General features: G+C 40.1%; 3 protein-coding genes and 1 long non-coding RNA gene across 8 annotated transcripts in view; 1 reads left to right on the forward strand and 3 right to left on the reverse strand.

Moving 5' to 3' along the window:
* The window catches only part of LOC145457054 (uncharacterized), a 41,067-nt gene extending 27,718 nt beyond the window's left edge, over positions 1 to 13,349 (reverse strand). The window contains exons 1-5 of one of the 2 annotated variants that reach the window (XM_080335209.1): positions 12,699 to 13,346; positions 10,419 to 10,523; positions 8,721 to 8,954; positions 7,523 to 7,599; positions 3,916 to 4,009 (exon numbers count right to left, since the gene is read on the reverse strand). In XM_080335209.1, the coding sequence (XP_080191335.1) occupies positions 3,916 to 4,009; positions 7,523 to 7,599; positions 8,721 to 8,954; positions 10,419 to 10,523; positions 12,699 to 12,947 (759 nt within the window). In that variant the 5' untranslated portion in view covers positions 12,948 to 13,346. Of the gene's footprint in view, positions 1 to 3,915; positions 4,010 to 7,522; positions 7,600 to 8,720; positions 8,955 to 10,418; positions 10,524 to 12,698 lie in introns of both variants that reach the window. The other variant, XM_080335210.1, reaches the window with a different exon arrangement.
* A 1,791-nt stretch (positions 13,350 to 15,140) lies between these two features.
* Positions 15,141 to 16,681, reverse strand: LOC145457100 (uncharacterized). The gene is made up of 2 exons (XR_013920783.1): positions 15,930 to 16,681; positions 15,141 to 15,554 (listed from the first exon to the last, which is right to left on the reverse strand). It is a non-coding gene; the product is annotated as an uncharacterized LOC145457100 (long non-coding RNA).
* LOC145457098 (uncharacterized) lies at positions 16,676 to 24,988 on the forward strand. 4 transcript variants are annotated; one of them, XM_080335264.1, is made up of 3 exons: positions 16,677 to 19,196; positions 19,598 to 19,800; positions 23,167 to 24,988. In XM_080335264.1, the coding sequence occupies exons 1-3, from the start codon at positions 19,162 to 19,164 to the stop codon at positions 23,235 to 23,237; spliced, it is 309 nt and encodes a 102-aa protein (XP_080191390.1). In that variant the 5' UTR covers positions 16,677 to 19,161; the 3' UTR covers positions 23,238 to 24,988. The 4 variants fall into 4 exon arrangements, 2 of the variants coding, with proteins under 2 accessions (XP_080191390.1, XP_080191389.1); XM_080335263.1 differs by having other exon boundaries at positions 16,678 to 19,196; positions 23,139 to 24,988; XR_013920780.1 differs by having other exon boundaries at positions 16,676 to 19,790; positions 23,139 to 24,988.
* On the reverse strand, positions 21,917 to 23,139 carry LOC145457092 (alpha-N-acetylgalactosaminide alpha-2,6-sialyltransferase 5-like). Its single transcript, XM_080335256.1, has one exon. The coding sequence runs from the start codon at positions 23,101 to 23,103 to the stop codon at positions 22,153 to 22,155; it is 951 nt and encodes a 316-aa protein (XP_080191382.1). The 5' UTR covers positions 23,104 to 23,139; the 3' UTR covers positions 21,917 to 22,152.
* Positions 24,989 to 26,441: the final 1,453 nt, after the last annotated feature.

Below are 26,441 nucleotides of genomic sequence, written 5' to 3' on the forward strand. Positions count from 1 at the left end.
GTGTGAAATAGAGAAGGTGAAGACTGCCAGTTGTACGCAACTCAGTTCTATGAAACATGATAAACTACAAAAATGTCATTTATTGAATGAGGTTGATGGCACGTCACATTTATCCTCTCGAATATCATTTATGCGCGACTATTTTGTATTGGGCTCTACGCGTATCTTGGTTTCAAAGCTTTTTTTTAGTATTCAAGAACTCCTTGAAGGGAAGTTTCAATCTTAGGGACCCTGAATTATTGAAATGTGCGCATTTGTTCTGCGTCCCCATTCTACCCGCTATGGCAAAAACTGATGACAAACTAGTTGGAAAATGTCACCATATAATATCGGTGGTTTAAACTCAGCAAGTCGGACATCAATACTCTCTTCCATGACCGAAACAGATCTTTTTCAGCCCCTCGGCCAGAAAGTGCTGGTCCTGGGCGCCCATTAGGGCAGGGATTCCAAACCTTATAGTCGCGACCCCCACGGTGTCGATTGCCTGTTCTGTGGGGGTCGCTGAGACGACAAGTAAATAACAATGACTATTATGAGAATGTAAATTAACCAGATGTTCTTTCCAACTCCTTTTTGAACATTTTAGTTCATTTTTCAAAATAGAATAAAAAAACGAACGTTCAGGAATGGGATCTTGCATGGTAAAAAAAGATCAGTCGAAGCGATACGTTAAAGCAGGGACGGGCAACATACAGCCCGCGGGCCGGATCCGGCCCGCGTGGTGATTTTGAGTGGCTTGCAGACAGAATTTGCTCCTAAAAGATTATATGGCCGGCGGTTCAAGTCTTCCGCAATTCTCCACGACTTGCTTACTACGTCAATTTATAGTGACTGTAGGTTATTCTTTCTTTTTTTCGGAAAAAAATAATAGTTCTTTGTGTCCACCATTCAGCCAGAGTTCAAAGAACCTGTACACAACTTTGATCGACCACAGATGTCTCACTGCCTTTAACAGTTATTGAAGTAGCCTACATTACGTTATTAGAATTTATCGAATACTGCTTTGGTCTGTATGATTCAAACTTATAGTTTACATTAAATGCGAATGATCCTTGCACATGAGGATAAATACGCGTTTAATATATCGATTCAGGAACCTGACCCGCGAAGTAGCCCACTTCATTTTCCCATATCCAGGCCTCCGACTGAAGAAGTTGCCCGTCCCTGCTTTAAAGTGCCATCTACTCTAACCTAATAATAGTCGCTGGTCACCACTATGAAGATTAACGGGTCGGATGCATAGAAATCATTAAGACGGGAATTTTAGCTTCCAGAAAAATTACAAGTGAACCGGTAGTTCTATGTGTTAACAGTATATATCTACGTACACACGCGCCCGGCCCGTTATCTGTATTTCGCGTGACGCAGGACCTCACGTAACAATACTTGACTACTTCGATTGGACCTCTACGTTGTCACAGTCTTGATTGACGGGGATTGACGGGCTCAAAATTGCCATTACTGCACACATAGTCAAAGTCACCAGCTGATCACAGGTGGTGAGTATAGGTTTGGGCGAAGGTGCTGACCGTCTATTGTAGTAATAAGCATGCAAAATTGAAAGGAGGGTTGCGGGACGATTTGAAATCGAAATTTGGGGCCGTGATGAAAACAGTTTTGGAACACCTCCGTTAGAATGATCAACCATACTTATTGGAGCTTCAACTCCAGTCCTCATTTCTTTTTCTGGTCATTTAATCACTACAATTCTATATGAGATTCGCACACGCTATGTCCGTAGCAAACACTGTCCGATATCACGCGATTCACGAGAGAGTCGGAACAGAAAATAGGAACGGAGAATATAGTTAGATTTAGGGATGGTGTGAACGTGAGGTTCGCGTTCGCGTACTGCGTGTGAACCTCAGAAATTTAAAGGTTCACGCCGAGCGAGATAGTGTAATGGTTATGCGTCCGGCTTCTCGAGCGGTAGGTCGTGGGTTCGATCCCCGGCCGGGTCATACCAAAGACTCGAAAATTGGTATCCGCAGCTATCCTGCTAGGCGCTCAGCAATCACGGATAGCATGGAGGAGAAAAAAACGGGGGCGCAGACTAGATGACCTCATGGGGCCGTATCGCAACTCCGTCGTCAAAGCATCTCGATGGTGCAGGCGAAAAAGAATATCATATCTCTCTCTCTCTCTCTCACGTTCACAAACTAACCTTTGTAGGTTATGCACTGTGAACCTTTTTAATATATTCCAATTTTCACGTCTTTATATAATCTCTTTGGTTGAAATTTATTGCATTTTAACTGTGGGCCTCCCTATGCATGGCGCTGGCAGCATAAAAAATCAACACTAATATGCATGCACCTTGACAAGCTCAAAAATTTTAGTTGCTTTGTTACAAAAGTTTTGCTCACGATATAAAGCATTCCGTTTGTTGAAATTGTTGGCAAAGCGACGGAAGATATCGCTTTTATGGGGTTATCATATCATTTGATTGCCCCAGTTAGTACATTTGGCGACGTTTAAAAGTCAGTATATCGCATCGTGGCATTATGCGGCCCGAGTCGTCGCTAGGTATCGTGTACACTGCAGTGTTGGGATGACTCGAGTCAACTTTTTCGTATGACTTAACTTGACTCGAGTCACTTTGCAAAAATGACTTGACTTGACTTGACTCGGCGCTTCAGAAATGTGGATTGACTCGTGACTCGGAGCAAAATTTACGAGTCAATTTCAAGTCATCAAGTAAACGGTGTCGAATAGATCACGCTTTCTTACGTTCGGGTTGTTCGCGATACGCCGGTGTCAATTGTGAGAGCAACCTGTCATTCACTGATTGTATACGTTTCACTGATCCTCCATCGTTATATCACAAATAATTTGACCGCAAACGAAACGATCACAGCTTACGTTGTCGTAGTACCGATAGATTAATCTCATAGAAACGCATCTTTGTTTCTTAGAGTGCTCATTGCTTACATTGCGCAGTGCTCACCTTTACCAACACTCTTGTATGGTTTAAATCGAATGAATATATTTTATATGCGTTTATATCCTCACGGATGTGTAGATGGGTAGTATATTGTACCACATCAATTTGTTCAGCTTCTCGAGACTTCGTATTCGATCCTCTATATTGGCAGATAATAACAGACTGTAGCATGTAGCTATACAGTTATTCATGTATTTTATTAGCAGTTCTTCATGTGCGTGAGCGATACAACACCTTTTTGCATGTATATTTAACTTTATATTCGTTATTAGATTCAAGATAAATGGCCAATTAATCTGTCCTTCGCCCAGTTCGCAAAATGTAATGACTTTGCATCATCACTTACACTTCGAAAATTGAATTTGACTTGAATCGTGACTTGACTCGTGACTTGACTTGACTTGACTTGACTCGACTTGACTCGAGTCACTTTTGAAAATCGATTGACTTGATGTGCAATGACTCGAGATGACTCGTGACTCGAAGGCAGTGACTTGATCCCAACACTGGTACACTGTACAGTGTACATTAATATGTCACTTCACTGAAATGAAGGGTTGGAATTAGCAATATGACGTCACGTGACGTCATGAGGTTCGCTGAACCCTTCAGAGGTTCACACCATCCCTTTTAGATTCCTTTCTGTAAATTTTGCGTATTCAAAATCAATTCTGGTGGGTAGGTGATATGGGCACCTATATATTAAAACCATTGTAGAACTATAGTGACACCAAATTGCCCGAAGTTGCCTCAATACTCCCACTTATGCTATTTTATATTGTTTATGTACTAACTCGTAGTGTAATTCCAGTACTCGAGAAAATCATCTCTCACTACTCGGCTAGAATCATTATTAGTTTATACTCTATTCTGATTCGAGTACTCGAATCATTGTGCCCAACCCAATCGCACTAACACAGCTCCTCTCGCAATATCCCTAGATACGTTACAGAATATATGTAGTAGCTCACCTTATATAGTATGAACGTCATCAAGGCACCGGCAGCGGCACACCAAACAATTTTGTTCCACGGAATGCTAGAGCCTTTGTCATATTCATTGCCTCTAAACCAAGGGAACATAGGTTATTGGCAGATATCTTGTAAGCTCGAATATTGCTTCAATATGATAAATCGGTCATGTGGTTTCATGTTTATCCGTTTCGGGTTTGAGAAACTGTGCTTGATAACATCCAGTAAAGATCCAGTAATCTAGGGAAACTGACATATATGTTGAAAGCGCACATTTAATCACAGAATATAGACCAAATGATGTTCAAAGCCGGGAGCCATCTAGTCGCAAGTTATAAAGCAGTGCGACCGCAAATATCTGTACCTATATCCTTTGAGCAGTGTAATTCACATGCCATGGTTCAGCATAGGCATTTTCGCCTCCGTAAATATAAATGTTGGCCTGCCTTTAGGTCCATTTTTCATTAAACCTCTTGACTTTAATTATCATGGATGGGGACCAATGTTCCCTCTAATTTTTCAAGAGTCTGCGCAAACACGTGAACTCACTGCGCAGGCCCTCGGACAACAGTGCGCACCCACCCTCTAATAGGGTGATAAAACTAACTACTGGGGGGCTTCGCCCCCCAGACCCCCTTACGGCTTCAGGCTTTTCCGGTACTTATCATGTATACATTGGGTGCCCATATAGTAGTAGGGTCCCTAGACGCGCGAGGCGCGAATTTTTTTTCTATAATTCATGATTGCATCGGCCAATATGGTCGGGAATTGCATATATATTGCTATCAATTTTTATCCTCTCCCTGCTCACATAATCAGATTTACCAGTAGAGCTGATGCAAGTGAGGTGTGTTGGAATAGATAGGCCCTCTAAATAATAATAAAACATCTTCGGGCGTACGCGTTGACACAATGACTTCGTTACATGATGTTATTTCGTGACCCGCTATCTGCTATGTCAAAAGATATTGAAATCGCCAAAACGTACTAAAGTAAAAGACGTACACGATTTCAAATTTGTATTTCTTTACTGGAAAATAATGTTCCCTCGATATGGCATTTGTCTTGTTGTGGGACTCGGATCGCCAGGACAGGAACATTCGGCACCAGCCATTTAGGTGCCTATGGACATAGACAATTACACATATATTTTTTATATATCGACGTTTTCGGTCAGCATCGGGGCAGTCTTTTTCGCCCAAGGGTTTCTCGCAGCTGATCGTTCTGGCGCACTTCTTGGAGTCGCATGTTACATAGCCTTTAATTTCATATGTCTTGGCGCGTCATGGTGCGGTAATGGCCGACGCCCAACTGCCTATTTCTATAAATCATGCCTAATTTTTGTTGGGAAAGGGTACCCAATAATCAGATATCTGACAATACGCGCGTAGTGCGAAAAAAATTTCTGAAAAATTCCAAAAAAAAATACACCATGATTTATGTTAATTCTCGAAATAATTTTGGACCCCCTGCGAGCTCGGCCCCTCCAATTGGGGGTTTGGGATGCGAAAGTTACGGCCCTGAGTAAATCTTACGCAATGTTCATGTCACGCGGAGAAGACTATTATTCGTCAGTTTCTCGCAGATTAACTTCGATCTAGCCCATTGTTATTTATAACTAGGGCCATTTAAAGTCATTAAAGTCATATTTTTTTCTATGCATCAGTAAGTCGTGAAATCAATTTTAACGCAAAAACCGCATCCATATGGGGTATATTAAGAAAGTTATAAAGTCATATAAAGTCATATTTTCCTGGTTAGGTCATATTTGAGTTATAAAGTCATATTGTTGTATACTTTATGTAAAAAGTGCCAAATGAAGCAATTACGCACTAAGAAAGTGAGGCAATTTCTAATTGAACGAAGGCAAACTGTAAGGTTAGCCTACATAACATTACAGTCGCAGACCTATGAGGTCACACATTGCATTATGAGGTCACACATTGCATTGTGTTGCTACACAATCTGTTTTACTTTTTTGCACTGAAGTGGCCGTCATTTGAAATTCAGAGATTTCCAAAAGTGAAAGAAATAGTCAACGCATGGGAAGCTGAAGGAGTTATAGTGAAGAGCGTCAAAGATTCAGTGAACGATCCAAAGTTGACGAGTCAGTTAATAGAAATTTGCCTCCACTACAACAATATTTCAAACTTGATACTAAAAATGGCTGAACGTACACTATCAAAGAGGCTCATGCTGATCTAAACGCCCTCGATTTCGGAAAAGACCCGCTTGAGCTCAAAAATTACATTAAGAAGCGATTGGACAAAAACGATGTGAAACAAATACAAATACAAAGACAAGACATTTCACCAGCGCTGTATGCAAAACTGCAGAACCAACATCAGCGTCTGTGGAGCGCTCATTTTCCTTACTAAAGTCATTTTTACGTCCAAATAGTAACTTTAAAGACTTCAACATTCCACACTACATGAAACTGTACTACAAAAGTGGTTTGAAATAAAAATGGATGTGTATTACTGCTATGTTGTTCATTTTTTACTCGTCAGTCCAATGAGTGACGTTGGTTACATGTAAAAATACACAATTTTCGCATAAAGTCATATAAAGTCATATGTTCCAAAAAATAAAGTCATATAATTGATTTTTTAAGGTCATATAAAAATGGCCCTATTTATAACTTTGGTAAACCATGTTATTTCGCCATTCTCAGAAAATAATGCGCTATTGAAATGATATCAGTATCGCTCACGTGTACGAGGCCATACTAAAAAAATATCGACCGTGAGGCGCAGATGATTGTGAACTCTCATTTCTTCGCGGAGAGCAATAGTTACCTTTACGGGGCGCACTTCAGTGATAACACTATTTGGCCATGGAATTGTTCCATCTTGGGGAGATAGTGTAGTCGTAGTGGCTACGGTAAGCGCCCAGCACGCAGACGAACCGCGGGTTCGATTCCCGTCGGAGGTTTATCTGGGCTCCTCTTCCCCCGCCGTTGCCGTTCTTACGCCGACAAAAAAGCCCAGTAAAAGACCCGACGAAAGAAAGCACTCAGAAGGAATGGAAGGGAACTAGTAGAAAGGGACCCGGCTTCAAAGAAGACCAACATCGAAAAGAACTGTAACATCGGGCACTCTAGGCCGAGGTGGATGTTAGAGTAAAGGATCGCTACTGATGCGTGTCGTTCGACATCCTCCTATCTGTTCATGACATCGCATTGTGTCTTATCGCATATGTCCATTGTGTGTGACTTGTTCAGATAAAAATAATAACCCAACAATGTTATGTTATGTTATGTTATCTTACTTTTCACGAATCTGCGCGCCTGCGTGGTCCATTGGACAACAGTGCGCAACAACTATAAAAATAACATCATTTCCAATTTTTTGTGCGCAGCGTAGATTTTCTGTGCGCAGAGACCGTTTCAGCACTGCGCATTTGCGCACGTGCGCAGCTTAGAGGGAACATTGATGGGGACCAGAGCGAAAACGCAACACTGACATCGGACGGTTACAATCTGGATATCAAAAATTGAACATATTCGACACATCCTGTTTCGCAGGATTATTTACTTAGAAGTATTTCTTATGAAAAATCTCAACTGTAATAGAAATTGCTGGATAGTACAAGCATTTTTCATTACCTCGGCATTGTTTTGTGGGCCGGATAAAATGGTCTCGCGGGCGGTTTGTCTGACATCCGTGACGTATACGGGAATCTCTGAAACAACGCAAAGAAAAATGTCCGTTAATTTGCTCCGAGCGACGATTCCAATCGCGCCAGGGTTGTAATGACTCGACTCGAGTCCGACTCGAGTCACGATTTTCTGATGACTCGACTTGACTCGAGTCATTTTTTCAAAATACGGAAATGACTCGACTCGACTCGAGTCAATCTGTGTATTGACTCGACTTGGACTCGAGACATTCCGCATGACTCGAACAAGGTCATTGACTCGAGACTCAGGCGGCCAAGACCAACATTTCATTGTAATTCCGAAGCCAACACACTATTGGAATTTCGTCTGTTGGTACTGGTTCTTGAAAATGCGACCAGAAACTGCTAAGAGTGAGGAAAATTGGTATATTGTAAATGCGAATCGTTCGATATCACCAAACAAAGTTATAATAAGTGGGTTTACCATGACTTTAACTGGAAACTGAGCAGTGAACACAATGACTTGGACTCGGACTCGAGTCATAATTCCATGACTCGGACTCGACCCTCTGCTTGCTGACTTGGACTCGGACTTGACTCGGTGGTGAATTGAAATGACTCGACTTGACTCGAGTCAAAACTATAAAAGTGAGATTGACTTGTGACTCGGAGCCTTGTGACTTGGTTACAACCATGAATCGCGCATGCATACAAGTTCCATGATTTTTGTAACAGTGACAGCATAAGGCTACATCACAACTAAGTAAGTAATATGACTGGTAAGTCATAAACACACGTAAAATTCGTCTTCATTCAAACTGTATAGTCTTATATTCACTATATGGTGATGTCTAAGCCTATTTAGATTAATTACTTCCGTGATATGGTTGCAATTGGACGTGCTCTCTCTCTCTCGCACAGACGAGTGTACAATGTTTAGCCACGGGTAAAAGGCCCTCCTGTCTCTTGAAAGTGTTCACTGTTCAGCCTATGCGATATGACGCCACTTGTTACCGTAGCCCCACAATGTAACTCGGACTGTCATGTAATGTTCTGCCTGTTCATTCAAACTTTCATTTTCACTTTGCCTCAGTCCAAGTATACATGCTATCATTTTAACCGTGATCATTATCAGAAAATCGATAACATTGCTCAGCATTCAATAAAAAATCCATTTGTCTCACCGAGTTTACCTCTTCTTCCAGCCTTCTGTCGGCATGATATGTCGTGGAATAGGTGTTTGATACCTGTGACCTGAAGGGCGGTCCAATTGCTGGCGAATAGCGATTTTCGCGAGTGGAATTGCGGGTGACCGTCCTATCTGAGGCCATGCTCGTTGACCGGCTTGTAGATGTGGCGTTTTTGGCCTTCTTCTCCTTGCGTTCTCGCTGGAGCACCTTTCTGTGTTGTTTCTGAATCTGTCATGTCCGTGTGTGAATTGCGAGAAATATATATCGTTCACGATCACCACAGGTGACACAGTGCAGTATCGCCATTCTTGGTACGTATAGAAAACGTAAGCAATTCTGTTAACACAGACAAATGCAGCAGTCGCTTGGACTTGACTTTCATAGTTTATTGGGGCCGAGTGTATGTATGTATGTGTATTGGAAATTGGCAACGACGATTATCGTGGGCCACGTACCAGATCAAACAAAAAGAATTCCGACCTAAACTTGATATGTACTGATACGGAATTGTCTAGCGCCGAAATGACCTATTTCAGCCAGATTTTACGGCGATCAGACCATGGAAACTGTAGCAACAAATTTCGTATCACTGGTTGGTTGAGTGGTTCATTCGACCTCGCTTGAACCCGAATTATTTTCTAAAGTCGAGCGCGAACCCGAGCCGAATACTGCCACGTCTATAGTCTGAGAAATCAGTTTGGCAAGAATTACTCGCGGCAATATCTTTTTGCATATAGGTAGGGTTGCATTTAAAACAAAAATCAAATAAAAACAAACATGTTTAAAACAAGGCCCTTGTTTAAAACATGTTTTTTAGTTATTTTATAGCTATGACGTCACAAATATTCAATTGTAACGTCATAGTGGATTAACATTGACAATTAAAAACATAGGGTAAATTAGCTCCGTTAATGAAATATTTAAGTAGTATATAGCTGTTTAACCGACTATTTTTAGGGTTCCAACCATCCGATATCGTATATGCCGGCTAAATCGGGTGATAAGTTTCCGTAGGCTCATACAACATCTTTTCTGGAAAGTATTTACACAATTATGGCATCATTTTTACAACTTGAAAAAAAAAACGCAATTTATTTAAAGGCTTTTCTTCAAAACACTGTTTAAAACATGTTTTAAACAAAATGTTTTAAACAACCATTTGTTTTAAATGCAACCCTACATATAAGATACAGCACATGCAGTTTTATTACCTATTTCTACTAAATCGGATGTTTTCTGTTGATTTTCGAAGACCCCTTCCTCAATTAACTCTATATTTGTCCAGATGGTAAAATTCACGAACAGAATAACAAAATAAGTCACAATTTTAAATTGTGCTAATACCTTTACCATCGCGTTTCAACTAACACCGTGGTAAATTATTATTTTCTTACTTCAACGACAGCAATCGAGTGGCTCTAATGTCCTACGTATAGCAAATTACTGGATGTATAATATGTCGGCCGGAAGTTTGACGTCATCAAGTGCAGTGGAAAGAAATTAATTACAAATCACGAATAAATCAAATCATTTCGCCGGGAAATTTATGCTAACACATTTATGCTATATAGTAAACTTTTACGAAATCCCGTCACAGACGACATTAAAATAGCAAGTGGGCAATATGCCGTATAGTTATCCAAGCCTTTTATATATACCCTGGACACCAACACCAACAGTATAGTGAATTACCAGTTTAATGCTATGCGGGAGGCATTTTCCTGTGCGAATTCGGACGCTTTCGCCTTCGTTTGTTGTAGTGAATTTGCTGTCATCGAATTTAGTGGAGTTGACTATCTGAAAATGCACGTACTGAATAGTGTCGGTCTGAGTGGCAGATTCAAACTTAGCTCGGGGTCTTGAAATATCCTATTATTGTCTTCAAGGAGGCAATGTCCCAGTCTCACTATACTCCATTTTTGGTTCAAATACCATCACGATATCACCTCAATGAATTGATCTCCCTATACCACTCTCTCTCTCTCTCTCTCTCTTCGCACAAGTTTGCGCGGTCGGCGAGTATATTTTTAAAGTTCTACAACTACTTGTTCATACAGTACAGCATATTTAACTTTCTTATAGTTACAGTTTTGCGTTGTCATGTAGGCCTATATTTATTATACATTCATGATTTATGACGTAGAGAAATGATTGTGCTTTTCAGGCATATACTCCACCAGGGACCTTATTAATCAGCAACTTATTTACCCATCCTCTATTAGAACAGATTGTTTGTACATAAAACGAATCACGTCACCTCCAACAACTCCGCAGCAAGACGTTTCGACTGGATAAATTCTGTATTTGCGGAGGTGGACTATATAAGGATGCAACATCAGGTTGGATTTTGAATCGTGACTTGTACATGAAACATAACGAGTAAGGAACTGATAGGTTTTTGCGCATGAATAGATACAAAGCGATGGACATGAACTGTTTCATTCAAATTCATCCATTTATTATCATTTTCAACCATAAAATTGACACCACAAAATTGAGATAAGATGAAAATACAGGGAGGTGTCGGAACTCGGAAGAACTTGGTGTGAACCAGGGGTGGCCAACCTGCGGCTGTATAAGAAGGAAATTTGTGCGGCCGTGGACACGTGATTCAATTAGTATGGGTTGGCGGCCGTCGGCATGAAAATTAAATTTACGAATTGACTTCCGTAATTTTAAGATGTTTTTATCAACCTTGAAATTTTCTTCACGCTGCGCGCGAATCAACGCGTCCTCGTTTCACAATTTTAAAGTAGGCCTACTACCGCCTTTTGCGATCTGAGCACCGCAATATAGATGCGAACAGCATAGAAAAATGATGGGCCCCATGTAGAAATAATAACCTGGAATCTTGTCTTCCTCACGAAAGAAATTTGTTACTGGTGCGTTTGGGCGATTTCAATAACTTTCCACTATATCAACAATACTGATGGGTGGTCAAGAAATAACAGCATGCACCACAGTCTAATTACTATTGGCCAACCCGAAGATATATTATCATTTATAACTTGCCCCAATTTTTTTGAAAACGCGCCCCCGGCTCCATCACTAATCCGGGGAATCTGATCACATGGGCTGAGAAACAATAAATGTTTGATAGGAATATATGAAACTACTAATATTAATGACGAAATACATTCATGATACTGAAAACTTTTCGCGCCTCGCGCGACCATGTTTACTCCAGGAGTCTATTCGTAATATAACCCCTCGTGATTTCGGTGGGTATAATAAGCCGATATCACTAAATAGAGCCTGGCATTCACCGAAAATGGACACGGACTGTTAAAAAAGGATATTCGGCGACTTGTTTGTTCATTACGAACTATGCCCTGGAATGCGGCCGTAGGCTGCAATGACTGATCGAAATGCGGCCGTGAATAGCAAAAAGGTTGGCCACCCCTGGTGTAGACCCACCTTCGGCCTATATATAACATGTCAATAAAAGACTGAATGAAAAGTAATAGAACATAATACATATAAGGACAAGCGATGAAAAGGGATGTGGCATGTGTCGGTAGGCGAAGTCGTTGTCAGATCGTGGTCCGGTAATCTCGAGAGCTGGCTAATGAAAACCGCATCAATGTAATACCGGTCAGCGCAAGTTACCATTCTGTTACGATATTACGACTTGTACCTTTGTATGCAGACGCAATAATTGGGCTGACTTTTTATATGTTATGGTCCTGTCTTCAGTATCATAATTAAGAGATGAAAAGCTAGCCATCGTTTTGACGGTTTTGGAACAAATTTGGATTGTTTATAGACTGCAGTAGGAAATCGTAAGCTCCGTTATAAATGATTTGTGCTACAGAACTTGAAAATTACTAATAATACTATGTTTTGTGAAGTTCACTTTTTGTTAATCGCTGTTTACTATTATGGGACATGATAGCCGCCACGAGATCGGGTGACTGGTGGATATTGGATATTTCCCGGTTATTGTGCGAAAATTGTAGTTTCGTAGCTCACCTTGACAACTCGAATCGTTTGTATAATTCCAAGATATTCCAGCCGTCGGAATACATACAGACGCCTGTTGTCGAGAGCGTAATATAAGTTATCCCTTTCGACGACCTCGATGAGTGGAACAGATTCGACATGAGTTTTCTTTGCGGAGATATCCGAAACAAGGATTTCGATCGAATCGCCATTCCTAAATTCGTTTTTGATGCTATCTTGTGTAAAGCGGATATCGGATGGCTTCAGTTTTATAATCATAATAAAAAGGCTTAATTTATCTAATATATAAACAGAAAAAAAGTTTAAGCGAGATAGTGACCCCGCCCCGGGTCAGACCAAAGACTTGAAAACTGATTTCCGCAGCTATCCTGCTAGGCGCTCAGCATCCACAAATAGCATGGAGAGGAAAAACGATGGTGCAGACCAGAGTTGGATCAATTACATTATTTCAGTTCAATTACAATTACAATTACTTTCATGCATGTTTCAATTACATTACAATTACAATTACTCCATGCTAAAAATATCAAATTACAATTACAATTACTCCTTGCATGCTTCAATTACATTACAATTACAATTACAATTGCTGCTGTTGAACATGTAATTGAATAATCATAAATTCAACCGTGCTCCTTGACAACCGTATAGCGTCGTAATTAACAACAATTCAAGTGTTCATGTTTCATTCATGATACGCAAATACCCGTTCATTAATAAAAAGAAAAAACGTTTTCGAACTATTTCAGTATGCAATATGTCGTTGAATAAAGTATTATAATATATGCACGTGTTGGATTTGCGTATATAGTATATAATAGACACTTACGTGACCTTTGACACGGACCAATCAGGTTGCAGCAGAATGTAAACAAAGAACAAGGCCGGGCAAGCTTACTATGAGCTCTTATGGGAAATGGTTGAAAAATGAAGGTTTTAAGCAAATTTACGTTGAATTGGCGATGACTGGTAGTAATAGCGTAGAGCTAGTATGTAGTTGCAGCGTTTAGTCTAGGATGAACAATTGAACATGAATGATGGTAAGTACGCATCAGCGTGCTGTGTCCAAATGCATGGTTTTTTGACAACTTTTCGAATTAAACGATGATTGTTGTATACTATACTATAGGATTGTTGTAATGCATATTTTGACGATTTCATAGGCTGCCGGTCTCGAGCGAAATTTTCAAGCATATCTCATGTTCAGAAATATATGCTATAAAATACAGCTGCTGCCACACATCACAATTTTAGTCTATTGATTATGAAACTTGAAAGCTATGGAGATTCTATCGAATTTCTGGATTTGAGTGGAACAGCATATTCTTCTAACACCGCGGAGAAAGCTACGAAATATTTCATGGAGCGCTACGTACACGACTTGGGGACAAAGATTGAGGAGACAATCCACTCTTTATGGAAGCAATATTCTATAGTGAACAGCCAATGTTATCGCAGTGAGATATACTCAATGGAAATACACGTTCTCAGAAAATTCATTATTGATTCGTCTTGCACTTTTAAGACAGGGTAAGTAAAGCAAAAGACATTTTTTCAGAGATTCCTGCAATAGATGTTGTAACCATGATTTATTTTCACATTAGCTTCTGATATATATTCTCTCATGCATATATGCATTGATTAAGACAATCCAGGACCTGAAGCTACAAGGACTACATTGTGATTTGCATCAGCCTCAGTGATTGACAATCAATTTCTCGACCGTACTCGCAACCGATCAACTCCCGCCTCAAGGTAGATTTTGGTGTATCTGGTGTCTTCAGTTTTATAACATTCCACCCAACACAAATAATCCTAGTACATTTTCACCTGGAGAATTGTTCATTCAACAAATTGGGCCTCTAAATGAGCTTCAATGCACACCACTGGAGTATAGTATGAATAGACATGCACTGTTGGTACACATTGACCATGGCACTGCGCAATTACGATCCGTAGCATGCTATTAGGCATTACGATATTCACAATGGAACTGAATTCGCACAATTGCCGAATATGTTACGTTAGTCAATTTTTATTTTAAATCTTGAATTAGAGTAAGCACTTAGTCCCTATTTGGTTAGTTGATACACAATGCTGCATAGTATGACACCAGACAAAATTTTACACTCCTTGATTCTTCCGATCAGCTGTTCAATATGAATACGTTGTCTCGCCATCTTTCTTGTTGTGGAACAGTCTGGCTCAGGCATTTGACGGTGTGCCAAATCATGTGCAGGAATATTTAAATCTAGATTCAATTTCTTAATTTCAGACTTATTGGTGAATCCCTTTTCTGCCATGATAGCATTTCCTGGTTCACCATAGCTGAACTCCGTCATTGTCTCACATTTCTTGTCGAATCCACATATTTCACTAATATTTCGATCTGAAATGGTCCCTGTGAACAGTTCCTGCACAAAAGTAAGTGCACCACAATCCATCAATCCTTTTCAAAGTTGTATGTGATTTATTGACAGTCAATAATCATTCTAGTTTCGAGAAATCATGAATGAATGCAAATGGTGCCTTTTTAAGAACCACATACCTACATGGCCAAATCGAAATCTAATGAAGCAGTTATATACGGTTGAACCAATGGTTTAATACTATGTTTACAGCAATACTATAAATTTGACGTCAGTAGGATAAGTCGGGCAATTCAGAAAGAATTTAATATAGTCTAGCATGAAATTTCAGCTTTTCCGCATCTTTTGACATTCTGATGCTCCTCTGAGAACTAAACTTCACTAGCAATAATTGTCCGGCAATTTGTAATTTTCCTGGATGGGTTTCCTGTTTTGTGCTTGCGTTTTATCCATCAAATTCCTCTTTCTGCAGCTTCATATAAGATATCCATCAAGCCTGCACAAAATATATAATATGTTTATTTTACAGAGCAACACTGCTGTGCAGGCACCTATCAAGGCGTACTCGTCCGACTCATGCAACGTATCAGTGCTACCAATTTCAACTATTCATCTCATTATTGAATATATTGCTCTCAACAGTTTCAATCCATTACACACCATCAAGCAACAAAACTGGACTGGAATAAAACGAGACACACTCCAAGTCGATTGTGGCATCAAGTGTGACTGCATTTCAGATTGGACTCATTTTGAAACACAGAATTGTTTCATCTAAATTATGTCACGATCAATATTTTTGGTGCAATAATAGATATGTCATTTTATTAATAAAATGAGAATTCAGATGACTACAAGGAAGTCCACATGCCTTTATCCAGATTTTACATTCTTCCATGCATGTTATTGGCTCTGGGAAAGGTACAAGCGCACACCAGGAACGGTCTGGGTAGACATCTCCAAGTTACACAGGCTATTAGCGCAGTGGTTGTCCGGCATTTGTCGTGATTGATTCAATACATGAGCTAGAACAAAAAATGACGATTTCAGCTGGGAACGGATCGTGTTGCCTAACATATATCATATTAATATGATCATTGAATATGCAGACAAGTCACAAGTGTCCAGTGTAACAGTAATTTGCTGGATAATGATGCAGACTGTAGACTGTACTATGCGATTTCATAAATAGAACGCTTATAACGCCAAGCCCACATACTGAATACCCCACATATCCTGACTCAAGATTAATCTAATACATGCTTTCGGTACGACAATCCCATTTTGTACGACTAAGGACTAAGGATAATACAGCAATAGTCGCTTCATCCGAAAAGTTGTCAGAAATCCATTCATTTGGACATACCATGCTGATGAGTGCTTGCCACCATTCATGTTTATTGTAGGTTAGAACACTGCAAATACATACTAGCTCTACGTTATTACCATTCACCAAAGCCAGCTATTCCCAATTCAATGTAATTTTGCGAAAAACCTTCATTTTCCAACCCTTTCCCATAAGCGCTCATAGTGAGATTGCCCGGCCTTGTTCTTTGTTTACATCCTGCTGCAACCTGATTGGTTCGTGTCAAAGGTCACGTAAGTGTCTATTAAAGAAATAATATTATTTTTATCGAGGGACGTAGGAATTAGGATGATGAGTAAAAACAAAACCGTGATTTGTCAGATAAGACGTTATATAATATCCAGTGGTCTTGTTAGTTAGCCAGACGAAGTAACGATGCAGCATCGTGATCTGAAATCGTATTGTAGATTGCCAACCCACGGATAGATGCGCAAGATGTGAGTCACGGATGAATGCACCGACAAACGTACTGCAGAGCTGGCTAAAAGCAGCAAACTTTGTAGTCCTAGAGCTGGCGATCCAAGCGTCCAAATTTGATGCATCTGGTCTTTATCGTAAGCTATTGATGCACTAATTCCGAAAATACAAATTAAAATCTCGTCAAGGCAATGTAACTGCTCCAAAATAGCCGTTTAAGGCCGACTGTTCTGAAAAGTGAGAGCGCCGCGGCAGCATGACCACAACAATGACCAATTACGCCAAGCGATTGTTCAGAACAATGCCGATTCCCAGACTTTCACGACTATTTTGGGATGGTACCATTGCCTGAAAATATACTTTTATTGCGGAATCAGTGCGACACTAGCTTTCGATTAGGGCCATACATATCAAATTTCGACGCTTGGATCGCCAGCTATGGGACTATCAATTCTGCTGCTTTTAGCCGGCTCAGCAGTTCGCTTCTCGGCGTATTCAATCGTGAGTCACGTGTTGCGAATCCATCCGTTGGTTAGTAATCTAATAATTGTATACAATGGCAGCCGAGGCCAGCATAGCGGTAAAAATAAAAAACTTCGCCCGCAAGGGCGCAGTCAAGGGCTTCCGCGAATGGATCCACCAAATTCCTTGTTGACATTTAAAGAGAATGCAATATAAGTCAATTATTTTATGTTGTGCTTGTCAGGTCTCAATAGCAATTTAATGTAATTGAAATTGTAATTGAGCAAAATTTTTGTCAAATAACAATTACAATTACACAAAATAAAAATGCTTCAATTACAATTACATTACAATTGCATTGAAAAATGTAATAATTACATTCAGCTCAATTACAAATTACAATTGATCCAACTCTGGTGCAGACTAGGTGACCTTACGGTCGTATCGCATCTCCGTCGTCAAAGCATCTCGATGGTGCAGGCGAAAAATATTATAATCTCTCTCTCTTTCAGTTGCAACAAATCTCCCCCACAGCTTTCTCGCAGAAATCCCTAATCCGCTTCGATACTATTTTCCAATGCGGAGGCTTTTAAAGCTAGATTGGTTGTATCGCAGTAAGCACACTCCCAAACTACGTGCCTGGTAATCTAGCACAAAACTATATACACAGATACATGGAGATCGTGTTCGGTAATTCCCCGTATTCTTATCAGATAGTCTCGAACTCGATCGATATACGTTAAGGGTTAATATATTGATTGATTCAGAATCAAATCACTCTGGTACTCGATTTTGTTCAGCCCTATCTTGACCATATCAACATTCCGCATGCTAAGCGCTCACGTTGTTCTTCATTGTCTGGTTTTGTAAAGTCAATCTCCAATTTAAATATCTTGGGGTCGTGGTCTAAAAGGTTCATGAGAACCACTACTCTATACTGATGATTGAATCCGGCGGACGATGCAAGTAATGACTTCCACAGTGAGATGAGCGCACTCGCCAATTTCGGAATCCTTTTGCATCCAAAACATCCTTCTAATTTCGCAGATTTCGATAAAAAAATACCCTGTCAAAATAAAACATTTCACGTATAATCCCGAAAGTCTGATCCAGTCCTACAGGTCTAAAATCAGGTAACTACTTTGACTGCTTTACCCGGAACATCGCAATATCTATGTGCGAATAATACGGCAGGCGAAATGGAGATTACAAGGATGACACTATGTCTATCCCCTCACTATTTATGTATTTGCACCAACCGAATACGCAACCAGTGTATCGTATTTGCACTGTATTGCGACAGCTCGCACATTAGGCAATCCAAATACCCAAAATAGTGATGCGCTACTGCAATCGTCATACCTCTCTTGCCTCTATTTGCGAATTAGCTCATTAAATAAATATGTGATGTGATGCCGCACAGCAGCGGAACGCTCTTGAAGGAGGTATGACTTTTCAAAAAATCTGACAAAAACTTTTCAAACTGAATATTGTTTACCTTCCGGGTCCCTGCCGCCTGGTGTCTTTTCTTCCACACGACCAATTATGACATCATATAAACAAATACAGCATAAAATGCATAACCAGTAACCACCGGTAACTAAGCGTCTATTGGCACAATCGTGTTTGGCAGATTTTAATGAAGCTAGATATTCGAGCGCCGACAAATGGAAAAAGTGTGCGGCCTCTCCACAATATTGAAAATCTCTCGTCGCTACAGTTTCTTGGCAGAAGAGAGAGAGAGAGTCTTTATTTTCATCCAACCAAAATACATGAAAAACAAACGGCAACGATGGTGGTACAGAAAAATGCATGCACAATATTCGGTATCAGATAAGAATGATCGAGACGACGGTTAATGTCAACTAGTTTGATCACACCCGCATCAAACAGGTACACTTGACTCTATACAGTCAGGCTGTAAAAAATGTTGGTTTAAAAGGGAAAATAAAAAAGGAAAAGTAAACGATGGTAGCAAATGATCAATGAAGCAATGTCTGGGCAAGGTAGGACAATAGTGCTAATATAACGACAAGAGGTGATTCAGTAGGCTAGGTATTTTTTGAATCGATTACAAGGCAATTCACGGATATCTTGTGGTAATTCATTCCAGATGATAGGTCCTGAGTAGTCGATAGATCTCTTAGTTAGGTTGACATTGGGCGGTGGCAAGTAGATATTTTCCTTTGGTGGGAATCTCGGGTAATGGAAGTGAAATTCTTGACTAAATGCTTGCCAATAGAAGAGTTCATAGCCATGGTCTGATTATTATATATTCAATGCTCACTTTATAGTACCCAAGAAGACAACCACTACAGTCATCGGCTTGTTAACTACATTGGAAGAAGTGTTGTGCAGAGTGCAGTCGTAGATTATGATCCATACTGTTTTGACCACATCGGAATCCCGATTGCGACGGGGGTAACAGTATTGGACACCAAGAACCAACGAAGCCTACGTAACCATCACTTCAGTTACCTTACTAAGGTGACCGACGGTAAGCGGTATCATTCGGGTCAGGTGTGACCCTTTGTCCTTCTTCAACAGGTAGGCTACATACTACATAGTTATTTGCCAATGATTGTTTTTATCTGTGACGTCAACGATTAAACATGCGAGAATGATTTCTCATTGCCCAAAGCCCATATAATAATTGGCTTGTATATTATATCAGAGTGGCAGTCGCTCAAGTGGCAGAGCAGCAGGATATAAAAGAAAAAAAATAATCATCGATTCTATTTAGCGATGTCCATACACAGCGTCGCAGGTGACTTGTCTAAATATACACTTGCAATGCAATCAAATATCTTATAACAACATGCTTTCATGGGGTGACCTGTCCATTCTCGGTAATGGCATTCTTGGTAATGCCAATTCTCGGTAATGATTTTCACGGTATTGGTATTGAACAGGGGTCTTAAACTCAAATGTGCTCGTGGGCCAATTGTCTAGTTTTTGATGACGCCGCGGGTTGCAACATCAATTATAGGGTTATTCAATGTATAATTTCCAAGTAGGGCCTTATTTGACGGGAATTTGCAGACTGGCATTCCACAAACATCGTGAAAATGTAATTTATTATTATACAATTCATGCTTATGACGCAAAATATCACATTTTCAAATATCTCAATAAAATTGTTTTTGTGTTGGGCATACTTTGTCAAAACAATGAGTTATAGACGCCATGCGAGAGGACAAATGCATCATAACATTGTAAAAGCCGTCGCGTTATAATATTGAAGCTAGCGGACATTTGACGTGCCACAATTATAGGTAGAATGCTTTATAATTTAACAAAGATTGATCTGATATCAGAGCATTTGAGAAGTGTAATCCGGGTTTCTGGTATAGTCCTGATAAGTAGGTTGTTTTTTATGTCATTGTCAAAATCAAATTAAATCAGAGTTAGATTTGCCATCGATTGGAACAGATCAATAACAACTTAAACATAATATTTATTGTTTCATCGTAATAGCAGTGTTTCTTAACCTTTTAAGCGATCGTACCCCTTGTGCTTACAATAAGATTTCTCGTACCCCACGTCCGAAAAAGCCTATACACATAAATTCGCGCGTAGCGCGAAGAATATTTTCCAGTGAAATAAATTAGCCCAGAAAATATTCCTCTTTTTGTTGGTTTGCAAAATTATTTTAAGCTCTACATAGCATACGGTCCACTTCCAGAATGTATCTCATAGGCTACCCCCTGATATGTTGATTCGTACCACGAATTGGTCCACGTACCCCTGGGATAGAAATGTCCAATCGCCGAAGAATCCATTGGTACAGCTGTTGAGCGTATACCTTACTCGCCACCGGCGATAATAATATGGATAAAGAGACCAAAGATCACCAAGGATGTAGCTAACTATTAACTATACATCAGTGGTTCCCAACCTTTTTCGACTCATCGCCCCCTTATCAAGCTCAACTCCGATCATCTCCCCCCAAATATTGGGAACCGAAAAATGGCATACAAACTGTAATCTCCGGCGTGTTGACTAGAAAAAGGTCAACTTTTCTGCTCGACCTCGAAATTACACTTTTACTGCTAAATTTTCGTGATTCGAGTAAAAAAGTCGTTTTAACGCGCCATCGCCCCCTTCGTTATTTTCGTCCCGCTATACCACCAAATTGATATCGCCCACGTTGGGAACCACTGCTATACATCGTGGGGGCAACAGAATGCCAATGGTTTCCATATTAACCTGATTAGATAGCTATATATGCTACGCAACGCAAGCTACGACCTTTTGATATATTACTATTCCCCATGACCGTGTGATAGTTTGTTGCGTCCGTGGTCATACCAAATTACGTCGTTCCGAGTCGCACGTCCTTCTCTGATATTAACGTCTTACGCGACTTAACTCGAGCAATTTTCATTTTATCACCCGGCAGGCAGCCCGAATTCGAGTAATTTTAAGAACGGTCGCGCGGCTCGCACCAAGTCCAATTATCGACGGGTCATGTTTTATCATCATGAACTAGAAATGTGGCATCTCCGGCTAAAATAGCTGATCCTTCGCCGCATGGTAGCTTTCGAAACTGATTTGATAGTGAAGTTTGATGAGATTTAGATTATTGGAGTAGTTTTAGACCTAACTTCAAGTTCTTAAATAAAAAAAGATATGTGGCAGTTGAATATATTGTCGAATACTTGAAAATCCAAAGCGTAGCGGGCCGCACAAAATGTCGTCCCGGGCCGCGTGTTTGAGACCCCTGGTATGGAACCAACGGCCCGGATTTACGTCACTGAAGTATCGGAACTTTTCAAGCAGCCGATAACTCAAATCGACATATAATATAAAAAAAATTGCCACTATAAGTATACAGAAATTACCGCGCCTATTTAGTTATGTTTTCAAACGGATGAGCGGTATGATCGTCTTCATTCGTTACTGCAGGCCAAGACGGATATTGAAACTTAAAGTTTTTCCAGGCATGTCTCCATTTATCAAACGCCAATTTTTCCGTCAGAAATCTGTGAGCGCTACCATCCGCGTTAGCATGCTGCATGAACGTAGCACATTCCAAGCCACTGTACCCAAAATAATAGTGGTACTGCACGTCATTGTTCCCCTTTTCGAAGCAATATTTTGGATGCGACATCCCGTAAACTGAAATATTCGAACATATTTCGTGTAGAAATAATAAACTATAAAAGCCGTTGCTTATCCAAATATTGTTGGTACTGTTGTCAACTTCATTTCTAAATTTATCCACCACGAACTGCATCCATTCACGTTCATGGATGACGAATTTTATGCCTTGATGCGATTTGCGGAGATACGCCATTTGGCCGGTGACTTTATGCCACTCCGTAGAATTTTCCGACGTGAACACAAGAAATGTCATGTTCGGTAATTGCCTGTCGAAAGGACGACCCGACAGAATTCTCTTTTTGATGAACTCCAGCGATCTATGATCCACCGATCGCATTGTAGTCTTCCCTCCGACGTCTACTTCGTAGTCAGTGGTCGGCGAATCATTAGGTCTAAGCACGCAGTCGTTGGAATCTATTTCTCTTCCCTTTTTAGCGTCGATCATGTGACCGGACCCTACCACAAAGGCACAGTTCTTACATGAAAACTGGAATGGATCGCCGCTTAGATAATATTTGTACTTGATGGCGTGCCTTGATGAGATTGTCGTTGGACGCGATAAGGCAGTCACTGGCACGAGCGGCGAAAACGCATTCATGACATTAGTACCATCGAAATCGAAAATCAACACAGCAGTCATAAAGATGCTGACTAAAACAGTAGATAATAGAAACCATTTCATATTTGTAGCCATCCTGTATGTTTTTAAATAAATGATCGTAATTTCAGAGCCGACGGGCACGCACCATTTTTACAGGAACGACGATACCGGTATATGCGAGCTCTCGACAAGCTGTATGGAAATACAGGCAGACTCACTATGCTTGATTGATGACAATTTGATTGTGACGACCAAGTTTTTATATTGAGGCGCAACCAAGCTTGCAAATTGCATTATAGAGACACCATAGCCGTGGGCCGCAGGCGATGGTCATGGCCATGTAAGTAATATAGTATATGGTATCGATTACATATTTAAGTTATCGTAATTTATACGAACCAATTACGCGAAAATCTTAATTATACAGAGAGCAGTCGTACACAAAACATAGCAAATTTTAGGCCATTGACGAAACAAAACTGAACCAATGAAAGCAAACACCTTACCAGATAACAAAATTTCAACGTTTTAACAGGTTATTCTTGGAAGTTGGAACTGCCACGGTTTATAATGCAGTTCTGAATACCCATCTACGCATACGAACTATAATGACATCACTATAGTACATGGCCATCAATGTTATTAGATAATATTGTTGCATTTTACAGCTACTGTTTCAACGGGAAAATATTTAATCGTATTTTTTTATTCACGCCCACCAGCTGAACAGTTATCAATTACATATCCGCGAATATGAAATTTAATCATATAGGCTGAACCAAAACCAATAGTTTGGGCTGAACCGTGTTAGATTGGCAATCAGTCGCCACCCAGCGGAGCAGAAACCATAGCTTATGACTTGATGGATTACGAGAGTGGTGTTATCACGTTATCGGTATGCGTCCTAAATTTTTGTCGTGGTATTATCAGCCTGTACCCAAAGTACTCGCTGGTATTATATATTATTACACAAAGCATACCGCCATTTTTCCAAGCTTGAAAAAGAAATATATTTGTTCATAGGTAGAGAGCTCTACATCGTCCTCCTCCTTCTCCTTCACTGTCCATTTTACATATATTGAGAAAATCAACTTTATGTTAAGTTTTCATTTTTTCGGCCACATCTTTGTCATGATTAACTTTGAAACAATGTGATAAAGCTATACATGCCAAACTTTATTCTATATAAATTTGAGAAAGGGATCTCAAAATTGGAAAAAATGGACATAAAGCTACTTTGATTGATTCCACCGCGACGATATTTTTAGACATATTATTCCACATTTATGAGAAATGCTATGAATCGAAACGACATAAACAACAGGATATTCTCTAAAACTGCCCTATCACAGGAAATATAATCTGAGACTGTAAATTCGCATGCTCATTTTGATGAAAGTTCCCATCTCCTCGGCTTTTGTAAACGGGAAAATATGTACCCGCATAGAATAATTGTTGTGGGTGTTCATGGGGAAATAACGCAGTGGTGACGATAAGCGGCATGGGTTCGATTCCACGTCAGAGATTATATTATGGGCTCCTCTTCCCCGCGTCGCTGTTCTTATGGCGACAAAAAGCCCAGAAAGGGACCCGATGAAAGAGCGCACTCACCAGGAATGGAAATGGCAAGAAATAGCCGCAGAACCGCTACCAGGATTGTTACCAAGTCACAACGCTCCGAGTTACAAGTCAATCTCACTTTTACAGGTTTGAATCGAGTCAAGTCGAGTCATTTTCAATTCACCACCGAGTCAAGTCCGAGTCCAAGTCATTGAGCGAAGTGTCGAGTCAGAGTCATGGTATTATGACTCGAGTCAGTGTCCAAGTCATAGCGTTGACTGCTCTGTGCTCAGTTTCGAGTTAAAGTCTTGTTAAACCCACTTTCTTCAACTCTGTTTGGTGATATCGAATGGTTCGCATTTAAAATATACTAATTTTCCTCACTTTTAACTGTTTCTGGTGGCATTTTCAAGTACCAGTAGATTAGGCTTACCATATTTCGGAAATGAAAAAAGAGGACACTTTTTCAGAAATTTCAGACAAGCAAAACTGGAGAAGAATTCTCAAAAACAGGTAAATTTCACCCGCTTCATCATCGGTTGACTAAAAAAAAAAAAAAAAAAGGTCATCACTTCCGCTCAGAGCTCAAAATCACGTTTTTCACTCCACATTGCCAGGTGGATGACTAAAAAAAAAAAAAAAAAAAGGTCTTCTTTTCGCTCAGAGCTGAAATCACCACTTTTCCCTCCGAAGTACCCGCCGGAGCATCACTTGTGCGCTAATTTGCGGCATATCACTCGCAATTTCCTATGAATCTGACCTAAATTTAAAAAAAAGAGGACAAAATCTCAAAAAAGAGGACAAAAGGGCGTCCTCCGAGGACACTTTCAAAAAAGTCAAAAAAGAGGACAAATCCTCTTAAAAGAGGACGTATGGTAAGCCTACAGTAGATATACTAACAGATGAAATACCAGTGTGTGGTTACTTTACTATTCTTCCAAATTACAATGAAATGTGGGTTTGGCCGTCAGCGTCTCGAATCAACAGACTTGGTCGAGTCATCCTGAATGACTCGAGTCCAAGTCGAGTCAATACACAGATTGAATCAGGTTGAATCATTTCCGTATTTTGAGAAAATGACTCGAGTCAAGTCGAGTCATCAGAAAATCGCGTCCCGAGTCGGACTCGAGTCGAGTCTTGACTCGAGTCATTACGACTAGGGCTGGGCACAATGATTCGAGTACTCGAATCTGAATCGAGTAATTATTTTAATGATTCGAGTCGAGTAGTAAAAGACGATTTTTTCGAGTACTGAAATTATACGCTCCGAGCCACTGACAGTCAATTTATTAACGAGAATTAAGGTTTCGATGCTATTTTCCACTGTGGAAGCCTTGAAACCGTGATTGGCCGTATCCCAGCATACGAAACATATAGTACAAAGCTACTATGTTACTGGAAATGAGACATTTTCGAAGTCATGACATTGTCGCAAAGTGTAATGAAATCGGTCGGGTCGAAAAGAAAAAACTTAATTATCTTTAATGTGATGAATAACAGGCATTATATTCTTTGTGGTGGCATAAAAGGTACATGTTTTAACTTTGATATTGTACAGTCTTTAATGACGTCATAATGAGTGATACTCGAATACTCGACTCGACTCGAAGCCATAATACATGATTCAGAATCGAATCACTAAGGTACTCGATTTTGCCCAGCCCTAATTACGACCCTGACCGCTACTGCAACCGCAACTGGGTTGTTCAGCATCCTCCTATCTGTTTATTCGAATTCGAATCCAAAGGCATCGACAATGATTCGAATCAATTCTTATTGCCTATCATACAATGTAAATGCATGGGTTGCAAATAGGTGCATGCAGTTACCGAATTTCTACTATAGAGTAGGGTGCAACAGGACATCGGCAC

Source organism: Botryllus schlosseri, chromosome 15 (genome assembly GCF_051294905.1).
Source record: "Botryllus schlosseri isolate E-star chromosome 15, Bs_hap1, whole genome shotgun sequence".
In the NCBI taxonomy this organism is placed as follows: Eukaryota; Metazoa; Chordata; class Ascidiacea; order Stolidobranchia; family Styelidae; genus Botryllus; species Botryllus schlosseri.

Excerpts from the sequence above, each read along its gene's own strand:
- LOC145457098 (XM_080335263.1), top strand. The coding sequence starts at position 19,162 with ATGTCAACTAGTTTGATCACACCCGCATCAAACAG. Across the intron at positions 19,197-19,597 it reads ATCACACCCGCATCAAACAG|TACCCAAGAAGACAACCACT; the intron begins GTACACTTGACT and ends CTCACTTTATAG. Across the intron at positions 19,801-23,138 it reads CCTTACTAAGGTGACCGACG|AGCCGACGGGCACGCACCAT; the intron begins GTAAGCGGTATC and ends TCGTAATTTCAG.
- LOC145457092 (XM_080335256.1), bottom strand. The coding sequence starts at position 23,103 with ATGGCTACAAATATGAAATGGTTTCTATTATCTACTGTTTTAGTCAGC.